This window comes from Pterocles gutturalis, unplaced genomic scaffold, assembly GCF_000699245.1.
Source record: "Pterocles gutturalis isolate BGI_N339 unplaced genomic scaffold, ASM69924v1 scaffold23905, whole genome shotgun sequence".
Lineage (NCBI taxonomy): Eukaryota > Metazoa > Chordata > Aves > Pterocliformes > Pteroclidae > Pterocles > Pterocles gutturalis.
Genome location: NW_010138960.1, coordinates 38,747 through 64,781, shown reverse-complemented (window position 1 = coordinate 64,781; position 26,035 = coordinate 38,747). Strand labels below are relative to the sequence as shown.

General features: G+C 36.8%; 1 protein-coding gene across 1 annotated transcript in view; it reads right to left on the bottom strand.

Annotated features, from left to right (window-relative positions):
* Nucleotides 1-26,035, bottom strand: part of SKAP2 (src kinase associated phosphoprotein 2) — a gene marked incomplete at its 5' end in the record, with an annotated part of 47,716 nt that overhangs the window by 6,150 nt on the left and 15,531 nt on the right. Inside the window, 3 exons of the mRNA XM_010083209.1 lie at nucleotides 186-221; nucleotides 3,560-3,672; nucleotides 10,173-10,241. Of these exons, the coding sequence (XP_010081511.1) occupies nucleotides 186-221; nucleotides 3,560-3,672; nucleotides 10,173-10,241 (218 nt within the window). The remainder of the gene's footprint in view (nucleotides 1-185; nucleotides 222-3,559; nucleotides 3,673-10,172; nucleotides 10,242-26,035) is intronic.

The window sequence follows — 26,035 nt, the reverse complement described above, 5'->3', positions numbered from 1 at the left end:
CGAAGCAGGTCCTGCTAACATCTAAGCAAATTTCCATTACCACTTGCATTTGGCTGATGAAACTAGGAAATTTCCCAACACAAAACACGCACCTGAAGCAAACAAGCAAATACTGCAAGTGCTGCACTTGCATAAATTGTACATATAAAATTAATAATAATAATAATAAGGCTACCTCTACTCACGGTTGTCTCTGTTTCTAGAAACTGATTTATTAAGAGCTATGGAAGATTTATTAAATGAATTGCTATGTCATGGTTTGTTTCCCCATTTATCATATGGGCTTGAAAGCAAAGGCAAGACCATAAATGAGCAGGCGTTAAGAGCAATCATCCTTTTAGAAAACAGGACACCCAAGTATTACACTTCTAACAGTCAATATTAACTAAGAAGTCAATGTGAACTAAGAAACCTTATTAATCAAGTTCCTCTATCAGTAGAGCTATAAAATGTTTTCTACTGCATAGTGGAAGAGGGGTACACAGTTTTCTGAAAGTCCACATGATTCGCAGTGTAAGTTATAAAAGCCACTTAAATACTCAGGAATATTATAAATTAAAATTATGATAGTATGAGTTTATCTATACAGAATCTGTTTCAGAATAATTGATCAATTAATCTGAAAAATTAACTATTTGTAAATAAAGTTAACAAGTACTATTGCAACAGTTCTGTTAATTCTGCTCAGATTAGACACTGAACTTTTGAAGGAAACTCAAAGGCAGAAAAAACAAGAAAAAAGTTTTGGGTTTTTTTTGTAAGATACCATAGGACTGCTGCCACACAAAGGCCATAACAGACATAAATATTTAGATAATAGCTAAAATAGTTTTTGAATGCACCTTTAAAACAAAGAAAACATGCTTTTTTTACAGTAATTACGCTAGGCAGGCACAGATATTTTTATTATCAGAGTATAAGCATGCAAATCATGCTCATTGCACTAACATTGAATTTTGATCCTCAGTTTAAAGCAAATTATGTGCGATTTGTCTTTGCATAACACTTAGCTATTTCAAGAAGTAAACTTGGCCAAACTGAAACCTTGCTCATTCTTCTAAAGGGCATTCACATAGAAACTTATATGTAACATATTGCTCCTCTTGCTTTATTTAAATTATATCAATGCCCAAATTTCCTAAACTGGTTCATAATTACTTCTGTTGTAGTAATGATCTCATTTCTTGGAAACAAAATAGTCACTCTTCCCCTAATTTCTATAAAGGTATGTGAAAAGCAGGTAAAAATATATTGCTTTGGCATAACTATTGCTGAGAGAGACAAACATCTATCTTATCACATTTGTCAGAGCAAGCTATACCATTTATATTTCATTGTAAAACAAAGAACTATCACATGTTGCACAAATATGCTCGATATTTTGTTAATGCTTCACCTTTCCTACTATAATCCTGCTACTGCTATACCCATACTTACCTCCTTATCAGCAAAATGTGATTTTCAAGAGTAATGTTCATACCTGACTGACATATGATAGAAAGGCAATAAAGCCATAGCTAGGTTCAAGCTGAAGCTGAATTTATGACACCATTTTGGATCCATACACATCACCTCCTGTCAGTACCTGCATCTCTCATTTTCAACCACTAGATGGTGTGAAAAAATAAAAAAAAAAAATTGCTAAGGATTCCTGCCGACTGCCACAAAATTCAAGTATTAATGTAGTGGATTAGGAAATATTTTTTGAAGAGAAGTCTTGACCCACTTCAGGGCGGTTAGATTCACTTTTCCTTTAGTTATATTTTCACTTACCAGACAAACAGCTCATAAACGATCAGACCTTGAAACTGAATCAAGTGGAGGGTTAAGATGGATAACTCTCTGGCACTTTCCCCTACAAAGACCCTAAATTCAGAGCTGACACTACTGGCCAACACTCATTTTTTTCTGAAAAAGCTGTAACAATCTTTAAGTGAGCCAGGGCTGAATTTTCTGGGCTGTGTTTTGGAGGAGAAATCGTTTCCAAAGAGAGAGGCTTTATATATCTGGAGCAGCAGTGGGCCTGTTTCAAGGACTGATTACAGATTAATCACAGCATGACCACAAGACAGTTGATATACAGAGGACAGCTTAAGCTACTGTTTTTCTATCTGGCTCTTTTTTTAAAATTAGATTTCTCACTCTTCTGGGGAAGGAATAGCAAATTATTTTTTCACCGACAAACGGAAGATTAAGATTTTATTAGCCCCCGTACTGTACCAGAAGAGCACAACCCACACAGAGGCAAACTGCATACAGTGGAATCTGCTTGTTCATGGGCTTTTTTGGGAGCGGGGGAAGAGGTGGTTATTTTAAATTAGTACCATTAGTACCATGTATAACTGCTTGAAAGTCTGCCCAATCCAAGAGTGTTATCCTGCCTTTAGTAATGCAATTCAGTTATTAGTTTAAGTGACAATGAAATACCTCAAAAGACATACATGGTCACATTAACATTAGCAATATATCTTCTATATTTTTATATAGGACAATCTTTCTATCCATAAATCTTAAATTTATTTAAACAGAAGCTGGTGCATTTATTATCCGGAAACACTGAAGTTAAAGGTACCATGGAAGATTTAAAGTAACTGTGACAAAAGTGAAGAGTTTAAAACTAAGACAAACAGATGCCTTTAGTTTTCATGTACCTACTTGTATATTTCAATGACCTACAATATCTTTGGCGTTAATTATACTGAATAGCAACTATATCTGAGATATATATTCTATATATATATTTTAAAAGGTGTGTTTTTCAGTGAGAACTTGAAAAGCTCTACAGTTTTTGGAATATGTGGGGAAAAGAGAAATTTCCTTTGATGAATTGTGCAGAAGTAGACTTCAACGGACTATGAGATATAAATTTTAAGAGAGGTTTTGGGTCTGTGGCTTGGTTTGTTTTGTTTTTTTGGGGGGAGGGGGGGGATGGAGTGGTTGAAGACAAATAGGAAAAACTAACCAACATTAAAGTAAAATAAAATTCCATGCTTATACTGCTTATCATCACTTTAGATGAGAGGAACCATATTTCTCATTTGCTTTGCAAACAGGAAAGTAGTAAATTAAAAATTGTCCAAATCTGTTAGAGCAAACAAATTTGGAATCTGAACTACCAGAAGAATTACAATATACATACAAACATGAAAGCATTGTTCAAAAAAAAAAAACAAAAACCCTTCTGTAGCAAGATGCCCAAAAAGCCAAAACCAGCAGAGTCAGAAATATAAAACAGGAAACAAGAAAACATGACATACAAGATAATTTAAAATTCTACAAGGTTAACTTCTACAAGCAGAAAGCAGCACATTGTCTCCCTTTAAATCAGTTAACAAATGGTAGCCAAGATTTAACAAGTAAATAAACATGCTTTTAAGTTAATTCCTGTTATACAGCTATGTTTTAAATGTGATTATAGATCATTTGACAAAATAATTAATTGCAGTGAATATCTGATTGCAAACAAAGGATCTGAAAGGGAGTGCCAGTTTCCCCCTCAGAACTGTGGGAATGTGCCCTTCTGCCATGGCTCTTTTTTAGCCCCAGTAGCATGCCATACCTTGCTGAGAATGTAAATAACGTCACCACGTTTAAATGTCAGCTCATCAGGTTCATCTCCTGTGCAGTCCCACAATCCTTGATAGAAATTGGCATAATCGGTATTGTTGTCATCTGCAAATAAAATGGCATCTAATTACAAAATAATTAGTACATTACAAAATATTAGTACATATTTCTTATTCTGCTTTGTAGAAACAGCTCCTTCATACCACAAAAGTAAGTGGAAAACAAGTTTAATGTGCAAGCCCTTCACTCGCAAGTTGTATCAGTTAAAGACATGTAGCTACAGGTTTTCAAAGCATTTTCCAGCTGCAACTTAAAACAGCTAGTTTTCCTCTACTAATATATTTCCAGCAAGCCATATTTGTATCTCAACTTGAAACCGATAGAATTGCTAGAATATAATTAATAATAATCTCTGAAAGCAAGCCAAAGAAAGTATTTTGTGATATGCCCTCTGTCCCCCCCAATCCAATAAAATTTAATAACTTCTCTGAGAACCTTTGAGATAATCCTTGATTGTTCCTTCTGAAATATTGGAGAACTTGGAAACTGTTGCTGAAGCTGCATTTTAAAAATATTTGTGTCAGCTCCAGTTTAGGATATTAAGCTCTGGCTAAACATGCAACTACACTACAGTTATAAACTCATCCTTCTAACAGCATAAGCACAATGGATGTGCTGTGTTCAAGCTGCCATACAGACCATTAACTGATTGATTATTTAGCACTCTCTGCTCTGTAATATGGCAATAACACAGTAATAAATGCTTTGTCATACACTTACAATACAGAGTACATCTATTGAAACACAGCGCTTACACACGGTTAAATACACTGGGAGCTTCTGTTACACTGCAAACTATTTCCTGTTTTTAATTCCATGAGAATGGAGTGCGATGAGTTAATGCAAAAAGAATGTAAGCAATACCACTAAGATGACCAGTTACATTATGTATACACTAACCAGACAGAATGTATATGTACTAATAATTTACATCACTGGAAAGCTATCTTCTAATTCTGATAACATAAATATCACTGAACTAGCTGGATCAAGGCTGACATCTTAGTTTTGCTATATGATCCTTGAACAGCAGGCTTGCTGGTTATTCCAACATATACCAGTTACATTTGCATGTCGTTAGCATTCTACACCATTATTTATAGTTTACAATTTAATCATGATTGGTTCCCTTTATTACTGAAAAAAATCCTGCTAAAGTATCAAGTATCAAGTGAGAGAAAGTGTCATGCTATAAAGAAATATAGCACCATTCAATTTGCATTTTTCCCTGTTTTGATAAATACTTAGATTTTAATACTCTCTGTACGAGCAAGAGCTCGTTTTCTCTTTATCCATTTCAGTCTGTGTTCTGTCCTATCTTGTCTTGGTAGCAATACTGTCATAAGGCTAAATATTCACAACCTTGAATTTAGAGCTGCTGTGCAAGTTAGCCACCATTTAATTTTCCATGAACTGGTGATTAGTAGCTACCAGTTGCTCTATAGCACTAGGGGGCGTTCTGACTACCAGTGCACAAATTCTTCTGCCATCACACCAAAAGCAGCAATGTATGTATAAAAACTCCCAACTATTCAGAAACAAGAAATGTGGTTATTGTAAAATGCATAAACAGAATAATTTCAAGAGGAAAGCAGAATCAGTTTAAATGTTGCCCCTCCAAATTTTGGCCCTTTCCATTTGTCAGGTCGTTATTCACCAACTTAGCATTAGACAACTTTAAACAGTAACACAGGTTAGCACCAAATTAATTTGTGATAAATATTAAATCAGGATCTCTCCTCAGTCTTTTGATACAGAATGGGTCACAGTTCCCATCTCTATCTCATAAACAATAATGTAAGTCCATATAAGAAAAAAACAAGAGCTATTTCTGTATATCCCCCCCTTCAAATCTTTCAGCAGTTGTCTTACTGATTTGGTTTAAAAGACATTAATCAGGACTTTACTTCCTCAGAATTGCACTGAAGTGACTTTTCACCCTAATCTTTATCACTTTGAGGTCTGTTCTTACCTTTAAGTGCCTGAAATAACTCCTGTTAACACTAATGGGAGTTATACGGGGAACATCAGCAACAGAAGAGATCCTACAGCCTGTGAAACATCTCTCCCTAAATGTTCATCATGAGCATTTAATTAAGCCTTCAAGTGGGAAAGCAACTCAACTGATAACACAGCAACACTGGAAAAGATGCATTTTAAAATAAGCTTATTGCTACAGTGGAGGTGTTGCCCAAAAATTAACCATGGCTCTCTGCCCTTATATGTGAATTCAACATAACACGGAGTTGTTTAAATCAGAAAGCCATATTTCTCAGAAAGTCATTCCAGGAGCACAGAAATAAAAAACAGGGAGAGGAAATGCCAGTGTCAGTTTGTGAACAACTATGCTGGTCTTCCAACAAGTGTTAATTTCAAATTCTAAATCCCCTCTCATACCCACCAGCACAAGTTTCTCCAAATTCTGTAAGTGCAACTACACACGTGTAGAAGCCAACTGTAAATTTAACTTCAGAATCTATGCATCCAAAGGGCAAAATGCTTCACAAAATGATTCATAGTGCTTCACAGAGAGGTAGAACACAAAAAAGCTCCAAAAAACCTCTGTAAAACACAAACCCATTCATTCTTTCTTTCTTCAGTCCCTCTTTCAGTTAGAGAGGACACTGCCAAATTTCATTTGATTGCCTCTGAAGAACCAAACAAAACAAAACCAGGAGACCTGGGTAAAGGAATTTGGTATTTATACAGTAATGAAATCATGTGGAGCTTCTTAAACGTGTAATTCCTGAAAACAGCTGGTGGATTTAGCATCAAGAACTTACGTGCCCACTAGAGTTCAAATTCAAAAGGCACTGGTTTGCTGGCATTACTCTGTCACAATTACACTCTATTCTTAGACAACGTGAACTGTTTTGTGCCTTAAAAATACTATGACAACATAATTGCTAAACTAAAGTCTGCCATATTTGGTCACTTAGGCCACAAATATGAGTAAGACAAAAAAATTTAAAATGTGTAGCAGAGGGCAGAAAGCAGTTTGTTTTTACCTACCCACTGCTTTAATATTACCAATCACAAGAAGTGTCCGAGCAGGATTTTGGATAGGTTGTTTCTCAAGAAAATACTTCTTTCATTCTAGGACAGCTGTCTGGATGAAAAACTATCCAACAGTTCCCAAAACTCTTCCACAAAGAATTCCTCATGGTTTTCTTCTGCCATCTCTGTTTTTCCAGTAACAGTAATAGGAACAACAGATATTTTTGTCCAATATACTGATGAAAACACTTCAGAGTTTATTTGACAAATCAAACAATGGCTGCCAGCCTTCCTGAGGGTAGGTTCAGACTGCTTATTTCACTGAAAAATACTGGCACCTGACTATACATGCTTGAAGAAAGAAAGGCAAACAGTTCAGGTAAAAATCTGACAAGTATATCACTCAAGCATGCACTTCAAATATTGTAGACTGTTTAAAACTTAAGAATGCCCGTGAATTACTCAAGAGGAAAAAAAAAAATCATAAGAATATTTTAACAGCCTCAACAGACAGAAAAAACAAAACCTGGAAAAACAGATGAAGAGTACATATTTCAGAGGGATTTAAGTGTGCTGTCCCATTGCAGCCTAAGCTAACCTAACTGCAGGATGTTCCATTCCTGCCCCTTCATACCAATTTTGGCACTTGCCATTTCTGAGCAAAAACCTGTCGCGAACCTGGCAGAAAACTAAACTGACCAAAACAAAAACGGGAATCACAGCCCAAGTATGGAAATGCACTACTTAAAACATTAGAATAAATGTGACTGCCTCATTTCCACTGATCTTCCATTTTAACATTGATGGCATCGAACTTAGCAAACCCCACTATGGTAGTGACTTAAAGCTAGTAGTTGTATTATCTGCTTATGCATTGCTTGTGGAATGAAGGAATATGCGTGTATGTTTTCCTTTCACCAGTGTAGTCCACTGCCCAGTACACTATACAGCTTGCCATTCTGATTCATATTCCTTGACTCTTGATCAGATTCTTCAAAAGTTTATAGCATCAGGTTTGAAGATCACTAGTCTGGGCTACTTAACAATATTTGAAAGAGGTGAACTTCTGGAAAATTACTGTAACCCCTTTGGTAATGATGTGCTCAGTATCTACCACACTGAAGGCTTAAAGATAAGAGAGAGACAGGTGAAGTTCAAAATTAATACAACCAGAATGACTCTGTCTCACACAAGTGATCTAGACTTTCAGTGTTGAGTCTCAATGCCCAGATGAGACATACCCTGTTAAAGAACACAGTTATTTGGGTTTTTTTTAAATTAAGTCCTAACTGCGAAGAATGCCTGTTACTTACTTGCCCTTTTTTGCATATGCTAGAAAATTTATGAAATAATCTAACCCAATCTGTTCAGTATAATCTTTCTCACTTCTCCTATTGTTCCTTAATCTAAAATCAAGGTATTTACACTGAAACAGCACAGACATAACATTTACTGAAACAGTGATTGTGGAAATGATAATGGGTAGATAGTGGTAGCAAAAAAGACCCAGCAAGCCATATTATATAACTGAAATTGTTCAATGCTTTGGTATTTTTAAATAATTAGGTCACCAGCAATTAATACAAAGCTATCCAGCAGCAACAGGCAGCATCAAGACTGTAGGAGTAATAACAACTCAAGTCATCAAATTAGTTGAAGTAGAGAAAAGTTAAGAAAAGAGCAGGAAAAAAGAAGGTTTTTTTCACTTATCAGGTTGAGCTCCCAGACAATTTGCAGAATATTTTCTTTGAAACTCAGGTTTAGTAAAGCTAGGCAATAAATTAAATTTAAGAATGTATGTGCTGTCTGTGTGGAAAATCATGAAGTATTCTGGAGACAGGTTAGATATTTATGACATGATGCCTATCAGAAATACTCATGTCAACTCAGCCCTAAGAAGTCAAACAAATTTCCATTGTTAAATAGTTAACTAAAATCAGATCAGAAGATTATTGCTTTAAATGAATCTGATATCTGGGGAGAACTGTTATGGTATTTTCAAGGACATTACACAAACACTAGTAAGACTGATAAGGCTGCTCTCACAGCAGTTGAAACTTTTCAGACATGGAAGTACTAAGGTTTTGATTTCTTAAACTAAGACCATTTAGAACTTCAAGAAGATACATTAGTGAAAAAAAAAATGCTGTTGGCAACTTTATAATTGGATTGACCTCATGCTCCATTATGACAACACACTTATAATTACAGTAATGTCTAAATGAGTACTAAATATTAAGGCTGTAACGAGTCATGTTGTTTTACACATGTTTTTAGCAGAGCACAATGCTAACAGCATTTGATGACTTGGCTCTTGCTTCCTTTCCAAGAAAAGCAACCCAAAACTCCTCACAGCAACCTGTTCCTGCTTTCCTGTATGGGTCAGGAAATCAGGCCTCTGTTTCCTCTCCACATGTTGCAACAGGAAAAGCACTACAGAGCTAGTTCCTAAAGGAACTCTTCTTGCCCACCCTTTCCTTGACAGCCCTGAAAGAATTATGTGTATTATATACGATAGGGGAAGGAGAACCAGATTGCGTGTCAGTGCAGGTCACAGTTACAATGCAGCAGATCTCAAAAAGGTGTAAGGTCTGATAAGAAGCAAGTCTTCTCTACTTGCTATGTCAAATCACCAAAAGTTTATCTAAGGGTCTGTGCCCTTGAAGCACATATATATCTTGTTTTTAAGCATAACTGGAAATACCTTTCTGTCAAGAAAAGTTGTCTGGCCATATGACTTTACATGGTGTTTACAGTTATTTTTCCAGTCCCAGAGATAATTAGCCCAAGGGCAGTCTGCCAAGCTAAAGCTGAGAGAATATCCTTCACAGCCTTTCTGGGCATTTGTGTCCTTTTCCAATTTTTATGCTGCTGTCACTGGACTCTGGCATTTCTTACCCAATCCATTTGCTTTCTGTGGTAATCATATGCAATGAAGATATGCATGGCCAACATTTAAACAGGCTGCAGATCAATTAGTGGTCTTAAGTTTATCTGATTTTTATCAAAGAAGACAGAGCTTTAGGTCGATTGTCAGAGCCTGTGTCAAGTTGACCTTTTCAGAGACGTCTACATTGCCAGTCCCTTGGGCAACTTGTTGTCCCCTGTTAGTCTCTGAATGGCAGAAGTCTGTTCTGCTCAAGCACAAAGTATACACAGATGTCTATATTACATTCTTATAGGTTTGACAGCAACTGCATGTTGTATCTATAAACTGTCCTTTAGCAGTGACACTTCCTCAATGATGATAAGCTAATTTATGCAACTAAATCTCCTTTGTGCAGAAATGAAAGCTAATTGAGTCATTACAAAGTAATTCAGGAAGGAATACCTTGTATAAATTGGCTTACTTTATAAATCCTTCTCAAGTGGTTTTCATGCATCCTAAGTGGTGCTAAGCAGTTTTGCTGCCATCAAATACCCAGGTGAAAAAGACAGCTTTACAGAGCTATAAAAACATTATTTTAAAACTGCAAGGGGAACAGACAAGAAAAAAAAAAAGGTAAAAAGAAAGTGCACACAAAATAAAGAGGAAAGATTTTAATTACCTGAAACAGTGGTAACTTCCTCCTGGCTCAGTTTTCTTGGCACTTCAGCCTTTGAAGAAACACGTTCTTCTGCAAAACACAAAATTGCAAATAAAACTCTTAAGGGACACCTCAGCTGACAGGAATTACAGCCCACATCAGTCTGAAAGCCACATTCTACATTTCCAGATCATAAGCCCTGTTTACTATTTTGCATTTGTACAGAAGTTGGAACATTGTTATTTCTGTGGTTTCCCCCACCCATCCAAACACTCCAAGAGTTTTCTTTCAGAATCTCAGTCGTGAACATCTGTTTCCCTTTTCACTCTGCTCTCAATGTGGTAATATAGAGCTGCAGTTCTGTTGTTTTTCAGTCATTCCAAAACCATTAGAATGTGGGTCCTATTCTGCTATGTACATGTCTTGCCAGGATAAAGAAAAGGAAACCAAGGATTGAAAAATTATCCCCAGCCCACACAAGAATTCAGAAGTTCTTAGGAGAAGGGAAGGCAGAGGACACTTTACCTTCAGCATGGTCATACAGACACACTAGCTGGACACCCGCATGACGGGAACACAGCCACCACAGCTGCCATGCTTTCAGTGCTCCTGCCTACTGCGCCCGACCATGGTTTTAAGCAAGCCAGACTGTATCAAGTAACTTAGTGCAAGTTTAGGAGACAAGAGAAGAGAAAGCCTGGCAGTGATCAGCCCTGAAGCATGTTTTCTGGCTAGCAGGCTTGGAACGCTCTGAAATTCCCACAGGCAATTTCAAAACATGTGCTCCATACTCCTTGTCTGACACAGACAGGGAACTCTCCCATGCCCGCATCCTCACATAAGTAAATCCACACTCACTCAATGCAGGGATGTTAAGATCTGCTCCTCACATTTCACAGTCAACAATTCTGTTGATGAGGCAAAAAAGGGAACAAACTATGAGGTTGTTTCCTGTATTCTTTCTTTAGGTTCATAAGGAAGTAGAAACAGATTTATCTTGGCCTTTACAGTATATCAAAACTGACAAACCACCGTACTGAATGAGGAAATAGTAAATTGATAAACCCACTTCTCAAACAAGAACTGGACTTTTAATACATTTAAACTATTTGGCTTTGCTACTCATCATATCTTATACATATATTCATGCTCCTTTAAGGTACACATTTCAGTAATTAATTTTGATATTTTATTAGTGATAACAGATACAGAACTCACAGCTTTTAAAATGTTCTTTATTGTGCAGCTTTTATGTAATTGCCTATCTACTTTGACAGAGTGAATTTTATATCAACAGTTCAAAGAATTTTTAGCCTTGTAAAAATTTAATCTATCCACAAGACTGTTCCTGCAAACATTAAAGCAGATGTTCAAAGCACAAGAGTAGACCTGTTGAAATGAGTATGCATAATTGCTGCTAACCTATATACACAGTCCTGCAAATATTACAATTACATCATGAGATTCACTCTACAAAGAGCTTTGAACTTCTGCCCTACTAAGCCAGCAAGAGTTTTTTTACTGCCTCACTCTTGACTAGCTTAAAATCTGGTTGAGATGAATATAAACTATTATCTGAGCCAAAGAAAAAAACAATAGAATGGGGAAAATCTGAAGCTGCAGTACAACACAAAACACTCCAAACTGTTCACTGCGTTCAAATGTATTCCCCCGCTTGGCATAACACTTGTTGCACATTTCCAAGTACACTCATTTATTTTAAGCACTCACAATTGGAGCATAAATGGCAAATATACATCCCTATGTGCTGTCCAGAGCACTAGGAGGCACTGTCATTCTGTGGCTTCCCTACCACTATTACACCACTCACAGGGGTACTATCCCATTATCAGTCACATTTTCTAGAATTACTCCCTCTTCCCAGAACAACACAGTTTCATCCAACACAGAGTAGTACACATTGAATAAATAAATGTTGATATGACATGTTACTGAATGCTTGGACCTACATCAATTGATGTGTTGAATGTACTGTGGATTTTAACTCTATCACTGCCATAGTCATCAGACTAGTTTAAACAGAGGACCCACTTTAATAGAGGGTATTTAACTGAAGTAAAACAGCAGAGGAGGTTTGAAGATTTTTTTCATAAGGTACAGTTGAATACATGTAGAATGCATTGTGGTTTCACATAAAAATTTAGCATATAGGCATTCCCCATTCTGAAACACATATTACCTAGAAACAAGAGTTCACCAGATCCATGTCTGAAGATGAGAAAATGTCTGAACCAAGGCTCTTTGAATACAGATGTGACATACTGAAGTTTGTGTTGCAACATGGAATAGAGTCAAAAGACAAAAAATTAAAATAAAAAACACAGTAGAAGTCGTAGAAGTCCTTTTGTATAATTAAGATACCATGGAGTCATTCAGGCCTTTAAAATAATCTGGTACAATGTTTCCTCTGTATTTCTTCTTCACACCATCACGACCACTGTGGTGACAAAATATTCTTCTAAACCTTCTCACTATGTCAAAATAAGACTAATCAACACTAATCAAACCAGTGAACTCTTCCAGAGCTGTAGATCCAAAGAACCCTTGAGATACAGGTTATGCTCCATACTCATCTGGTACTCAGAGACTCTAATGGCAAACAATCTGCAAAATTCTTGTGGTGACAATGCAACAAGGAATTAACTATATTTGTTAAGGTTTTCTTCAGTTAGTCCATGAAAGCTGTTGAAAATAATTTACTTATTTAATTTGCAGTCTGAAGAAAAAACAGAAAAATAATCAGCCAATCATAGATTATTCTACCATCCACACATTTTAAAAACTGAACAATGAATTCTACACTAGCCGAGTTTTTCACATTAATTATCAATTTTTTCTTCCTTTTTTTTATTAAAGGAGAAGGGGAAAAAAAATTAGACTACTTGAGTATAAAATGGATAAGAGTTTGGCTTGAACAGTGCATTCCTTCAATGGAATGTGGTCTCTCCATGATAAATACACATAAACTTAGTAGTTTAGCAGTTTCCTCTACTAACATATTACTTAACCACCTTTTTATATTAGATTCTAATTTAATAATGCTATTAATTGGTATTCTACTGTCTTCTGGTCTGCGGCACAGACATTATTGCACTATACTAGTTCATAGTTTGGATAATCCCAGTTTGTGGGTTAATATATTCTATTCAACACTTTAATAACAGTAAACAAAAACAGCTCAGCTACGCAGCAAAATCTACCAAACCACACAGACGGTTATAAGGTTTTCATTGTGTGGTTTCCATAGCAATCTTATTGCAAATCTGGAAGCTTCTTGCAAATAAGCATCTTGCATTTACATGCCTCTCGGCTCCAGCATGGAACTCTACAACACGTGAAGTTGTTATTCCAATCACATATTGTCAGAAAAATCATTGGAAGATGTTTTGATCAGTTAAGATAAAAACTACTGCAGTGAACTCATTTTTCATCTGTTTCATAATGATACAAACAATCACAAGCTCCTAATGCACATTAATGTATCTTCATTTGAAATCTCACTGTGGTGTCAGAGGGTTATAAACATATGAACAGGTCTTGTAAGACAGACCCTTGCAAAAATACTTGTATTATTTAATAATCAATTGAAAAAAAAAAACCCTACAGTGTCTTTACTATTGTTCTCAGCAGGGATGACAGACATACAAACAAAAAGGTGCGTACATGAGGAACTCTGCTAACACTGAATGTCATGGGTCTATAACTGCTTTGCACAAAAAAAAAAAAAACCATACAATGCCATGGTAACACCAAGAGTATTACTCCTCCAAAATGCTTTTTCTGCTACCAAATTATGACTCTGAAAAAATGTAAACAAGAACTTTCAAACATGAATACATGCTTACTGTGGGGAAGAGTCCAAACCTTTTCTCTCCCAGATTCATAATTTTATTAATTGACCTGACCCCATAACAGATTGTGTTATTACTTTAGTAAGGAATACATATCAACCCAGCTATGTAATTTAAAAAAAAAAAAAAAAAAAAAAAAAAGAACTGGCTTTTTTACAAATAATCTTATTTGTTTAGAGAAACATCTAAGCAATTCCAAAAAAGTAACAATAAACATGTAAAATTTAAATACATAAAATGTTTTTATAATTTGCCCAAACTGACACCTTCTGCTAACATTAGCACTGAGGGCTAGAAATCATTTGGGGTCCAAGGAATAAGAATTAATACCCCATACTTGAAGACTGCTCCCCAGCCTAGGGAAGGGGACCCTCTGCAGTATTCTCACTAAATACACACTTGTTACTTGATCCTAGGCTTATTTATCTTGGTGTATTCATAATGGCAGGGATTTTCCTTTCCGGTGTCTTCTTTTAGACTCCAGATCCACTTATTCTGTAGGGAGAGACTGTCAAATCCAAGTAGCAAGACTCTAGCTTTAATAATCCTCCAGTATTCCTACAGATCTGCCCCTTTCCCCCAGTTCCTCCTGGACATGAGATTTACACACAATTTTTTGACATTTCACTCAGCATTCCCAGTAGCACTCTGATGTACCCTGTAAATAAATGAAACAGCTTGGAAAAGGCTGCTGCAGATGCTACTATCTAGCCATGGTGTGAGAGCTGGGGGGCGGCAGAGATGGGGAGACAGACTATCATTTTATTAAAGCTCCATCTGACTGTATCAGGGTGCATGGCCTGGGAACAAAAATACCTCCAGGTACCTGACAGAAGTAGGAAAAAAGCTGATTGCTATTTAGAGCAGAGATTATAAACCAGAAAATTTCTTACCATGACAGAAGAGAGGAATATTTTATTCCTACTTCCATGGGTTAGCAAGTCACCACCCAACAGCTCAAACAGAGAAGTCATATTCCTGAATGATACGCATGAGTGAAAAAAAATATTTCCAGAACATAGACAGAAGAGGTGGAGACAGAAACAGGTCACCCAGACACAGGCTAAACACTGGGATTGCAGATGAAGTGACATGAAAATATGAGCAGAAACAAAAGTTGCACCTGAATAAATGATCACCACTGTGCTCAGAAATGTGATGGGAAACAGACAATACAGAATTGTATTCTAATCAAATACAGAAAGAGATCTACAGGTTATGAACAATATAAAAATACATTTTAATGAAAAATACTAGGCACACTGAGATGCTTTAGTTTTAGCTGAGAACATCCCATTCCAATTCCTAGCCCAAATTCCTTCCAACACATGTGATCCAAGTCTGATTCCAAGATGGAGGTAAAGGGTTTCATTCAAATACACTACCATCTATACTGGGTGAGACCTCCAGCTAATACTGTTTGCACAAGTTTTAATCAGCTCTTTGTAAACAACCATTATTTAAATTCCACAGTAGGCACGGTTGAGTATACACTCTGCTTTGACCTACCAGTGGACAGTAACAGAAGTCTGTTATTACTATTGACAATGTGCTAACCCCCCAGTGGCCTTGAATAAATAGCACTGGCTGTACAAAGTGAAAAAGCTAGAATCATGAAATACTTTGGGATAGAAGGGACCAGTGGAAATTGCATAGTCTAACACCCTACTCTAACTCTGCAAGTTAGATCAAGTTTCTAGGAAACAGCATTTGGCTTCTTTTGGTACTCCACACTCAGATATCCAGCGGCAGTTTGTAAGGGTCTATGCATTTTAATAGTTCACGTATGAGACAGCTGAAGCTAATGACTTTCTAGAACAGGATTAGCTCAAATGACTCAATTTTGTCCAGATCCTGCCAAGCCTCCAGATGTGAGGCTTCCTGAATTCCTTGAGAAATTCTGCATTTTTTTCCCCTCAGTTGCACTCCTTGTATCTTGAAAAGGTGCTTCTGTGCACCACCATTACTCCCAATTCTGTAAGCAGACTAACCAAACCAGCCATCTCAGCTAAAAGTGAAGCACTGCCTCCTATTGAGAAGATCTTGGAAAAGTTACCTCACCATCCTCACAGAAAAGATCAGTAGATTTTGCTACAAATTAAGTCAGGATCAATGCTGCAGGAAAAGGAGGTAAGAAGGAGAGGAAGTGATATTGGTGTCCTGGAATGTCACTTAGCCATTTTCTTGAGAAAAAAAAATTTCTCTCTTAAAGCAACCTTCCTGTGACACTACCTAGTTAATCTAAGCCTATGTCATGGTTTGTCTTAATCAAAACCAAAAAGCAGATATAACATTCCCTTCCTAACAAAAGGATTTTGGAGTTACAGCATTTGCTAAACTAAAGAGTGAAATAAACCAAAAAAATCCCAGTCCCACTAGGGACAAATACAAAACACACTTTAAGGCTACAATTGTCTAGTCTCACACAGAAGAATTATTTGGATCATATAACTATTGCTATGAAGAATAGTAACAGGGTGAAGTAGCAGAGAGAAATGAGTAAGTTTGGAGAACAGTTGGAGAAAAAAAATCTCTTTCTAAATATATCTGTGAAAAAGACACTGCATTTCTCCTGCATACACATCCCCATCCACATGAACTATACTAGGGCAATGGATTAAAAAAAACACATTTTTAAAAGGAGGAAAATACTATATGACTTCTCACTAGTTTACTCAAAAAAACAAGCAACAAAATATTTTATCTTTTTTTATAATGTTTTAGTGCAGAAAGTATGAAGACTAAGCAATCAAAGAACACATCTCTGTCCTTGGAGGAAAAACAGTTACTCTCACACAAGACAGAAAATTGAGCATTGCTGGCAAGGCTGACCACAGCTGCTGCAAAGTCGATCTCCTCCCTCTACTGTGCATAATTTTAACAAGTTTTCAGGAAATGTAGGAGCATGCTTTGCTTTACTTATCTTCCCTACTTGTTGAGACCTGAATATATGTTAGCACCCTTCCTCTCTTTTTCTTTCCCTTCCCCAGTTCCAGCTGTCCCGCATCCTTGCTTCCCTGTCCTTGCCCCATTCTGTAGTCACAACTAATTCATACAAAGACTATATTCTCTTCAGACCCCACAAATGTTGTTCATTTACCAAACACAGAGATTGTTAGTATGAAAGTTGCTGTTTCCAGCAAGGCCTTTCAGGATTTAAGAGCAAAGTATCACCATGGGAGGAAAAGCATGTTCAGTCACCTGAATGACAGAATATATTAATTAGGACATCCGAACAATCCACAGCGGTACAGGCAATTCCTGGTTTTAGTTATGAATATATTAAGATTTCGAGAACTTTGTTTCCTGTCTGGAGTGCCTGCTTGGAGTTCTCCTTGCAATTAAGTGATCTTCAGTCACGTTTTGAGTGACAGCTGAATCAACTCAGTTGTGCAGTTCCTAGAACCAGTCTTCCAAACAACAAATAATTTAAAATCACCAATTAAAAAAAAAAAACAAAAAAAAAAACCAAACAACTTTACATTCTCTACATTATCTTTTTTTTTTTTCTTAGACAAACATAGATGCACAAAATTAACAGTTTGTCAATTTAGGGTTAAAGGAGTAAAAAGATTAGCTATTCCTCCTAATCCTGTCAGACTAGATGTATGTGAAACCTCAGTTACACCAATAGCAAGCTTGGGAGGAGAGGAGGTAGAAAAAGGCAGCAAAAGCAAGAGTACATACCAGGAGAGACCATTTAGAATGTCTACTTTTTGGAATACTAAAATTTCTTTGACAAAATGATCTAATTAATATTAATAAAATTCAATACAAATATGCCAAAGTGCAATGTGCACTGCATAGAAATAAGGGATGGGCTTTGCACTGACCTTTTTATTTCCTCATGAAGAAAGACCTGATAATAGTAATTCTTCTCAAGAGAAAAGATAAAGGTCATCACAAGCAAGTTCAATTGTGGGTATGCACACAATAATTATAATGAAGAATAAAAGAAATTACAGAGAGATCCACTTCCAGTAACTCATTCATTCTTTTCCCATTTTTATATTCACAGACACTTTGTATTTACAATTAAAGTCACTATTTCAGGGATTTGCTTTCAGAAATCAAGTCTCTTTGAACTGTCTTATCCTATACACTGAGTAAATGAGTCAGAATATATTGAACTCAGAAAACAAAAGATTATTTGGTAGTCCATAAAATAAGGTGAAAAATTGCATAAATGACTTCAGATTCCAGTTCCTTCCAAATTCCTTAAGTTTGATAAGGCACTTTTAAAAATGTTACCTATATTTTTTGGATCAAGAGATTAGATAACAATTTCCACACCTGAACAGAAGCATCTCTAAAGGCAAAGTTTTATGTTAGCTCCCAACAAAAGCACAATTTTGGCTCCACTTCTAAAAATGATCCTAAAGCTTCAAATTTGGCATACAAAATTGAGGCAATAGGCATCTTACCTAAATCCATACTTAAACATTTAAAGAAATAAAATATTTTAAAATACTGCTCTTAACAGGCCTAAACAATGTAAAGGAAAGCTTCTGGGGTTTAATGTTTCTACATGCTCCTCTAAGTATTTAGCTGATTAACAAAAAAACACTCCCTCCTCTGTCTCCCCTCACCCTCCCAAAAAAGAAGTTGCAATTATTGAACAGAATGCAAATTAGTAGCTCAAAGGGACAAAACAAACAATGACTTTGAAGTTGATTCTGTGGTTGTACTGTAGGTTCACAGGAATTTGCGCTAGAAATTGCTTGCCTAAATACGTATGGTATGCACATAAGTACATTCTTACATATAAACATAGTAAAGATTTATGTGAATTCACTGTAACTAAAATAAATTTGTTTGTTCTCTCAACCCATAATAGCTCTTAGTTATGTAAATAGTTTAAGTGTTCAACGTGATATTTTATAAACCTTATTACTAAAATGTTTTGCTAAAATAAATGTGGTGGCTATTAAAATCTATATAGAAAATATAAATAGTTCTCTATGTAAATACATCTAGCAATCAAATATGCAATTAACTAATCTATACTGAATAATGGTACTATGGTGTTATTTGACAACCATGTTCAGGGGTTATATTTCTCAGGCTCATATTTATATGACATACAGAAAAAAGTCTGCAAATGTCAAGTGAAGTTTCCCATACTCATTGATCAGCAGCAAGATTTAAATTTAAAAGCCATTTCTGAAAACTACATATCCCTAACTGTGACAAATGTGACTTGACATAATATTTACATACATAGAATTCATAAAGAAAGCATCGTGTTTAAACTGCATAATATTCTTTAATAATCTGCAGGGTTAAAGTATTCAAATTTATAGTCTGATTCCAGAAATGAACTTACTCAAAAAAGGGACAGAAGACAAGGCATAGCTCACTTTAGTGAAAGGAAACACAATACAGTTGTTGGCATATTTCCACAAGAAAAGTCTGGCTCCCAGATGCTTCTCTTATAACCCCTTTAAAATGTTCTACCAAGACATTTTTGCATTCTGTGTTGATCATTAACTGCACATTGACAAAAAAAAATATTCAGCGGCTTTTACCCTTTGGGTATTTTCATGAAAAGTAACAAACCCACACCACTGCCTCTTTTCACTGTTTATGGCCCATGCCATCAAAATACATTACGTCAACTATGCTAAATCCTTTCACCATCTTAAACAGTGAAATAAAGTAATTGCAAAAATATTCTTGTTATGATTCACTAGTAAACAAAAATCAGGTTAAATCAGAAATAAGCAGAAAATTGTAGCTGCAACACAGACTGTTTACAGATGCCATATTTTGGATAACATTCCCACATTCATTTCTACAAATACTATCCCATTTCCCCATTCTCACACGTTAGGTCCAGAGTGGGACCAGCAACTCTGGATGTTAGATCTTGCCACATATTGCAATGCACCTCAGAGAGATGAGGTAGGACAGCAGGGATCTGGAAATAGTACAAGCAGATGATAACTGCTCCCCAGGCAGCTCACCATGTCTCTGTGAGACTGGCATGCAGCTGGATCTCAGAAAAACCCAGGGCACCCAGAGTCCCAGATTACCTGAATTCCCTTGCAGCCAGTACTTTGGGTTACCCAGCTCTCATGCCAGAGGTACAACACAGTCCCAGCTGCACTGTAAGAGCCACCATTTGTAGGCTTGTGCTAGACAGCTTAACCACATATTGGGTCTTATGACCCATACGGAAATTATGACAAAAATTGTATCCATCTTGAACTTTTTTTTATTGAATTATCTGAAACTACTGTTCAACATTTAGTAACGGTGATGCCTTATTTCTAAAGGAAATAAATTGGAGACAGGTATGGAAGCAAGTATGGATTCAGTTAGTATATTTTGGGACAATGGAAGGACGAACCTATGCTAGGATCCACAGGCTTTTCTACAGACAGTGCTTTGTTTTGAAAATAAGATTCCTTCCTTTAATTCCCAGTTTTACTCACTGTTGCCTTCAAAATTCAAGGACAGAATAATTGTTACATCCTGCTAAAACAAAACCCTTCCACAAACTGAAGACACAAGTACTGGAACCTCTTCCTCAAGGATATTGAAAGTTCCTGGGATTGTAAACTAGTTTTCATTAGAAGACATACATTTTTAGGTGGAGGAAATCAAGGTCTACTAGGAAAAAGTAGACTTCAAAAAAAGGACTGAAATAAAATATCCCCTTTGCCAACCATTCCCTTTCTGGATGAGAAAATTTTCCTCCTACCTTGCTGTCTAATCCAAATCTCAATGACTTGCCAAAAACTTCCCTCAGTCTCTTACGGCTTCTTAAAACATTCTTCCCCTTGCTGCTGAAGCTTATCTGTGTACCTGAACCCTGCACTTCCCTGGAGCACCCCTCTCTCTACACTAGAGCACAGTAGATGGCTGCATCCTGCCCTCTTTGCCTGGTCCACTGCGTAGTCTGGGAACCGTACCCTGCTGACCACCTTCCTTTCCTACAAGTAACAACTCTGCTTCTTTCCAAGACTCCTACCCAGCCCAGGGAGCAGCAGCCAAGACAAGGAAACAGGCAGCCTTTTCCTATGTTGCCTTCCTTGTACATGTGTAAACTAACCATGACATCCATTGCCAACACAGTACACTGTAACACACGAGCAAATCAGGTATACGTGCATAAGGCCAGCAAAATTCTTGAAGTTCTGCTTAATTAGCAGTATTTTCTTTGGTCTGATTTCTTCATTTTGAGAAGAGTGTGAAGTAAAGTGAATAGCAGATAAAAAGCACACTGAGGGGAAAAGACATACAGAAGGATTTATGCTGATGCCTTTCTTAAGGCTGAAAAATTCAAATAAGAGATTTCTATCTACAGTAACAGAGTGATTAATTCAGCCTTTAAAGCCCATCTTGCTGGGTCTTATTTGAGAATCCAGTTGTATAAATCATGGTTCTTTAATAGCTACCTCGTGGAAAACAGAAAAGTTGAGAAGCGATAGCCTGAGGCACCATATAACCTCTGGTTGCTCTTGTTTCTCAAAAACTCTACCTAATGGTTTTAATAGTGTGATATGCAGTCATTCGTCACAAATTCAAAAGTAAAGCTTCCTTGATCTATCTATAGTACTCATCACAGTTATACCCAAGCAGTAGAGCAAGCCCAACATTTCTATTTTCATAAATATGTATCATACAATTGACGGTTTGCTTTGAACTTGCTAAACTACAGCAATTCCTCAATTTATGGTTAATAAACTATCTCGCATACCAAGACATTTCTTCTGAATGCTTTGCATTAGAATTATTGCACTGCTTCTTTATTAGATAAAAAGAGTGCTACCAAAGAAGACTGCTTTGCTTTCAAGAGAACAAACTTTGGGGCCATAACCCATTGAAGACATGCATGCATAAAAAAAGCTTTGTTCACATTTAACATGAAGCCAGCTGTCAGAGACAATACTGAAAAAACTGATACAAACAAAATTACTTTGTGTGATTTTGTCTCACCAGGATCACAAGCCTTTCTGAGACAGGATTCTATCTCTTAATAACAAACAACTTCTGACACATACTGTTCACATCAGACTGGTATTACAAGTCAACAGTGTCAAACGTTGCTTAGTGCTGGTGCACAGAAAATAGTATAAAATAATTGATCAGTCCTTGCAATAAAATATCTTATTTCAATAAGTAAATTCCTTTCAATAAGTGGTCTGCTAATTAGTTTCTTTAAAGAGTTCTTTAAACATAAAAATGCATGATTGAAAATATTTTCTTTTTAGATATTACTAAGTTGTGTCTTCTAATTTTAAGTAAATAAGCTTCAAAATGACAATAAACAATGCAGATTTAACAGTCTATTCCTGGTTTACTGTGGGGGAGGGTGTCTGAATGGGTTTTAGGGTATTTTTCTTTTTTTTTTCTCCTCTGAAATACAGAAATAAAATTCAGCCTTTGCTAACCCAAGACTTCGATAAATACAGCCTTTCCAACATGAACTCCTTCTATTTGTTATAGCAGTTGACCACAACTTCAGGAAGGTAGCTTCTATTTTCTCCACTTGTAAACTCTGAAACCTATGAAGTCGAAAACATCTGAAAACTATGAAATCTTGCATGCAGTTCAAAGAGAGAATAAATACCGAAACTTAATAGCACACATTTTCCTTTTACTGTAGATACTGTAACTAACTGCTTTGAATCTCACTGAACAAATTTTCTGCAGCAGAAGTATATTACTAAACAAAGAATACTCTCTTCTAAGAAGAGTATTTCTGAGCAGAAAACCACACCCCAAGTCCAATCAGCAGCTAAACCCTCACATGCAAATCAGACCAAATATGAATACTCAGTTATTCTATTTTTATTGGCCTCTTCACTTGCATGTTTGTGAACGTGTGTGATGGGGAAGCAGGCGTCAAATTGCATCATGGACAGCAGGCTTCCTGACAGCTATGGGCCACCTGTTGTTCACAGACCACCACTTTACAAGAAACACAGAAGAGCCTGTGAACCTTACTTTTCCTCCCAAAGACTTGCCACTTCCCACTCAATAGACACCTCGTTCTTTTCAGCTACACCAGATTGTCTTACCTCTTTTTCCATCACTGACACCCAAGATCAATAGAAAAACAAAAACAAAAAAAGGTTCCCTCTTTTGCTCTTGTGGCAAACAAAAGCTGAGGTCCAGGTACCAAGTTCTTAACCACCTTCTGTATGCAATGTCTTTAAATATAAAAAGTTGTCTGGAATCACAATTCACATCTCATGAGCATTCAGGACTAGCTGAAGGTGTATATAAATCCCATAAGCGTACTGCCTCAAAACCCAGAGTAACAGAGAATTCAGGTACAACTCCATTTCATGACAGTGGTTGGGATTCAGCAATATACAGTTGAAAGAGATTGTTTTCCACTGGTTTTCATGTCTGGCATATAATCAGAGACACTTAGCAGAGCCCAAATCCTAGTGATCAAGACAACAAAACTACACATCTTTGACAGAAAAAAAATCTTTACTATTCCCCGACACCAAAAGGTAGTTTACCTCTGCTTTTCACTGCTCTTGTATTATTTTAATTACTTTCAATTTACAGAAAACTGAGTAAGCCCTGTAGCACCTCCTTCTCCTTATTCTGGTACTCCAGCTATCAGCAAGATCTTATGGGCAAAAATACCCCATATATAAAAATAACGCAATGGCTAAACTAGCGAAAAATAATAGTTTCTTAACAACACTGAGATCCAATCTCTGAAAAAACAGTTTTGAAGAATGGCTTAAACTCATTGCTTTAAAAGGAAAAAAAGTCCCCTGCTCTGTTCCTGAATCTGAAAGACGTTTCAATGGAAATTATTCAAAACACTTTCAGTAATTACTTTGGAAACTCATCTTTGGTACTGTCCTCAAAAATGCTGATCTTACATCCGGTCTTTTCAATTTCAAGTATTCCAGACCCTACTCGTACTTTACAATTTGAAATAACTTCTTTACTAATTTGAAAGCACTTAAAGTTCTTTCTGTGGAAAAAATAAATATAAGGAATTGATAGCACATCAGCATCATACACAACTTCTTTGGACAAGAAGCAAAGAATTCCCTAACTACTTGAGGCAAACAACAAATGCTGTGAGGAATTTGGACAATATACCAGGATATGTAATACACTGACTTAACAGGAATGATCACAGGTAATATCTCCATAATCACCTGTCTCTCTGCTGACTTAAATCTACTGCTCTAGTTTCCAACGACCAATTAACAGTTTCTACACTTTAGCTTACTAGTTTTAGGAATTGATTACACAGCTGTAATCCACAACTGGGACTGCTTGACACCAAACGCCATGTTGAGCCCACAGACCCTCACTGTGATATACTGAAAACGCTAAAATAAGCAAAGGTCTCCCAAAAAGGCATTTTCATTAACACAGTGCTGTGAAATCTTCACTCCTAGTGCCAAAAAGTCAATATATCTGACACCACATTTTAAGAACACAAATATTTGCTATGAGTTGGTGTTCATGACTGACAGATCAGATTTGCACTCAAACTCTACTACATAATCACTACTTCCTTCTTCCCAAGAAGAGGTAATCAGAGATCATGCTCCTGCCCACCCTGCCCCCCCCACCTCCATGCTCATGAAAAGGGTACAACATCATAAAAACAATTTCCAAGCTCAACGAATCCAGCAAAAAGAGAGGATGTGGATGACATTAAGTTATGCTTGTAACTGCAGAGGTTAATGTTAGAAAAAATTAAAGAAACAAAGCTGCTTAAAGAGACAAGCATAAGATAGAGACAGGATGATCATTCCCTACCTTCATACTCAATGTCAGAAACAAGTTCTGAAACAAAACTTTGAAACTATTTAAAAGATTTTTTATTTTGCTTACTTATTTTAAACAAAGTGTCTCCTTGTGTAGCACACTTCCTACTACATAAAACTTAAGACATTTCTTACCTTCCCGTGAGCTTTGCCTTAGTTACAGAGTTCCCCTAGCTAAGCTTCCAACTACACTGCAAAACAGAATTGCTGGCCAGATACCTGGGCTTGATCAAACTGTTTGGCAGAGGGCTGACAACGGGAATCAAAAGACAAAAGCAAGCTTTCCATTCCCATCATCCTTGGCCCAGCCAGAGACTGAATCAATCCTCAAATTTAATTTACAGCAAACTAAGAACCGATGCAAGTTGTATTGGTTGGTCAGTTCTCCACAGCAGTTCCCCTCACTAGAGATCACCACAGCACTGAATTTCACCATCCTTACCTCTCTCACACTCAAAGGTTCTCTGTGTTATGGACAGGCTGAGATGAGATGGCACAAAGCCAACAATGCCAGCCTTGTGTCAGACCACAGTGCTTCAGGATTTCCAGCCTTACCTGTTCTGTAGGGCAGCTTTTTATCTCCATGAACCAATTAAGCACCACCAAAGTAAGAAACAAACCTTACCTTTAGAATAATTTTATCAGAAACTACACTGTATGCCATAGAAACTACTTCTATAATGCAAGTTTGTGAGCAGAAAGAGAACAGAAGAAAAAAGATAACACAAGACTGAAAATTAAGAGAAGTATGTTACCTTAGATTAACAGCTCTTTTCTCCTATTGTGCAAGAGTGTTGTAGACACTACACAAACTGAGTTAAGGCTGTAGAAAGGATCAAGGCAGCAGGCAGTAGTTAGCACTGCAGTTTTGGGTACGTGCTCCATACAGATGTGAAACTACAGAAGACAATACTGAAGGCCCTTAAAAATTATGTCACTGAAACCCAAAGTTAATAAAAAAATTTGGTCTTCAAGGGCTCTGTCGTGGTTTAGAAAAGCCACCAGGTGGGCTGAGGCAGGGACAGGGAGGGTTTCACTCACCACTTAGGGTCACGGGCAAGAAACCGACACGACTTGGGAAGAACAAAAAAACCCAACTGCATTTATTAACTATTTACAACAAGAAGCAAGATACTGAGAGAGAGAAACTACATCTTTAAAAAGGCACTTCTCCCCACCCCTCCCTTCTTCCCAAAGCCCAAAGGCTTTGTTCTGAACCTTCTCCCCCCTCCCCGGGCAGCGCAGGGAC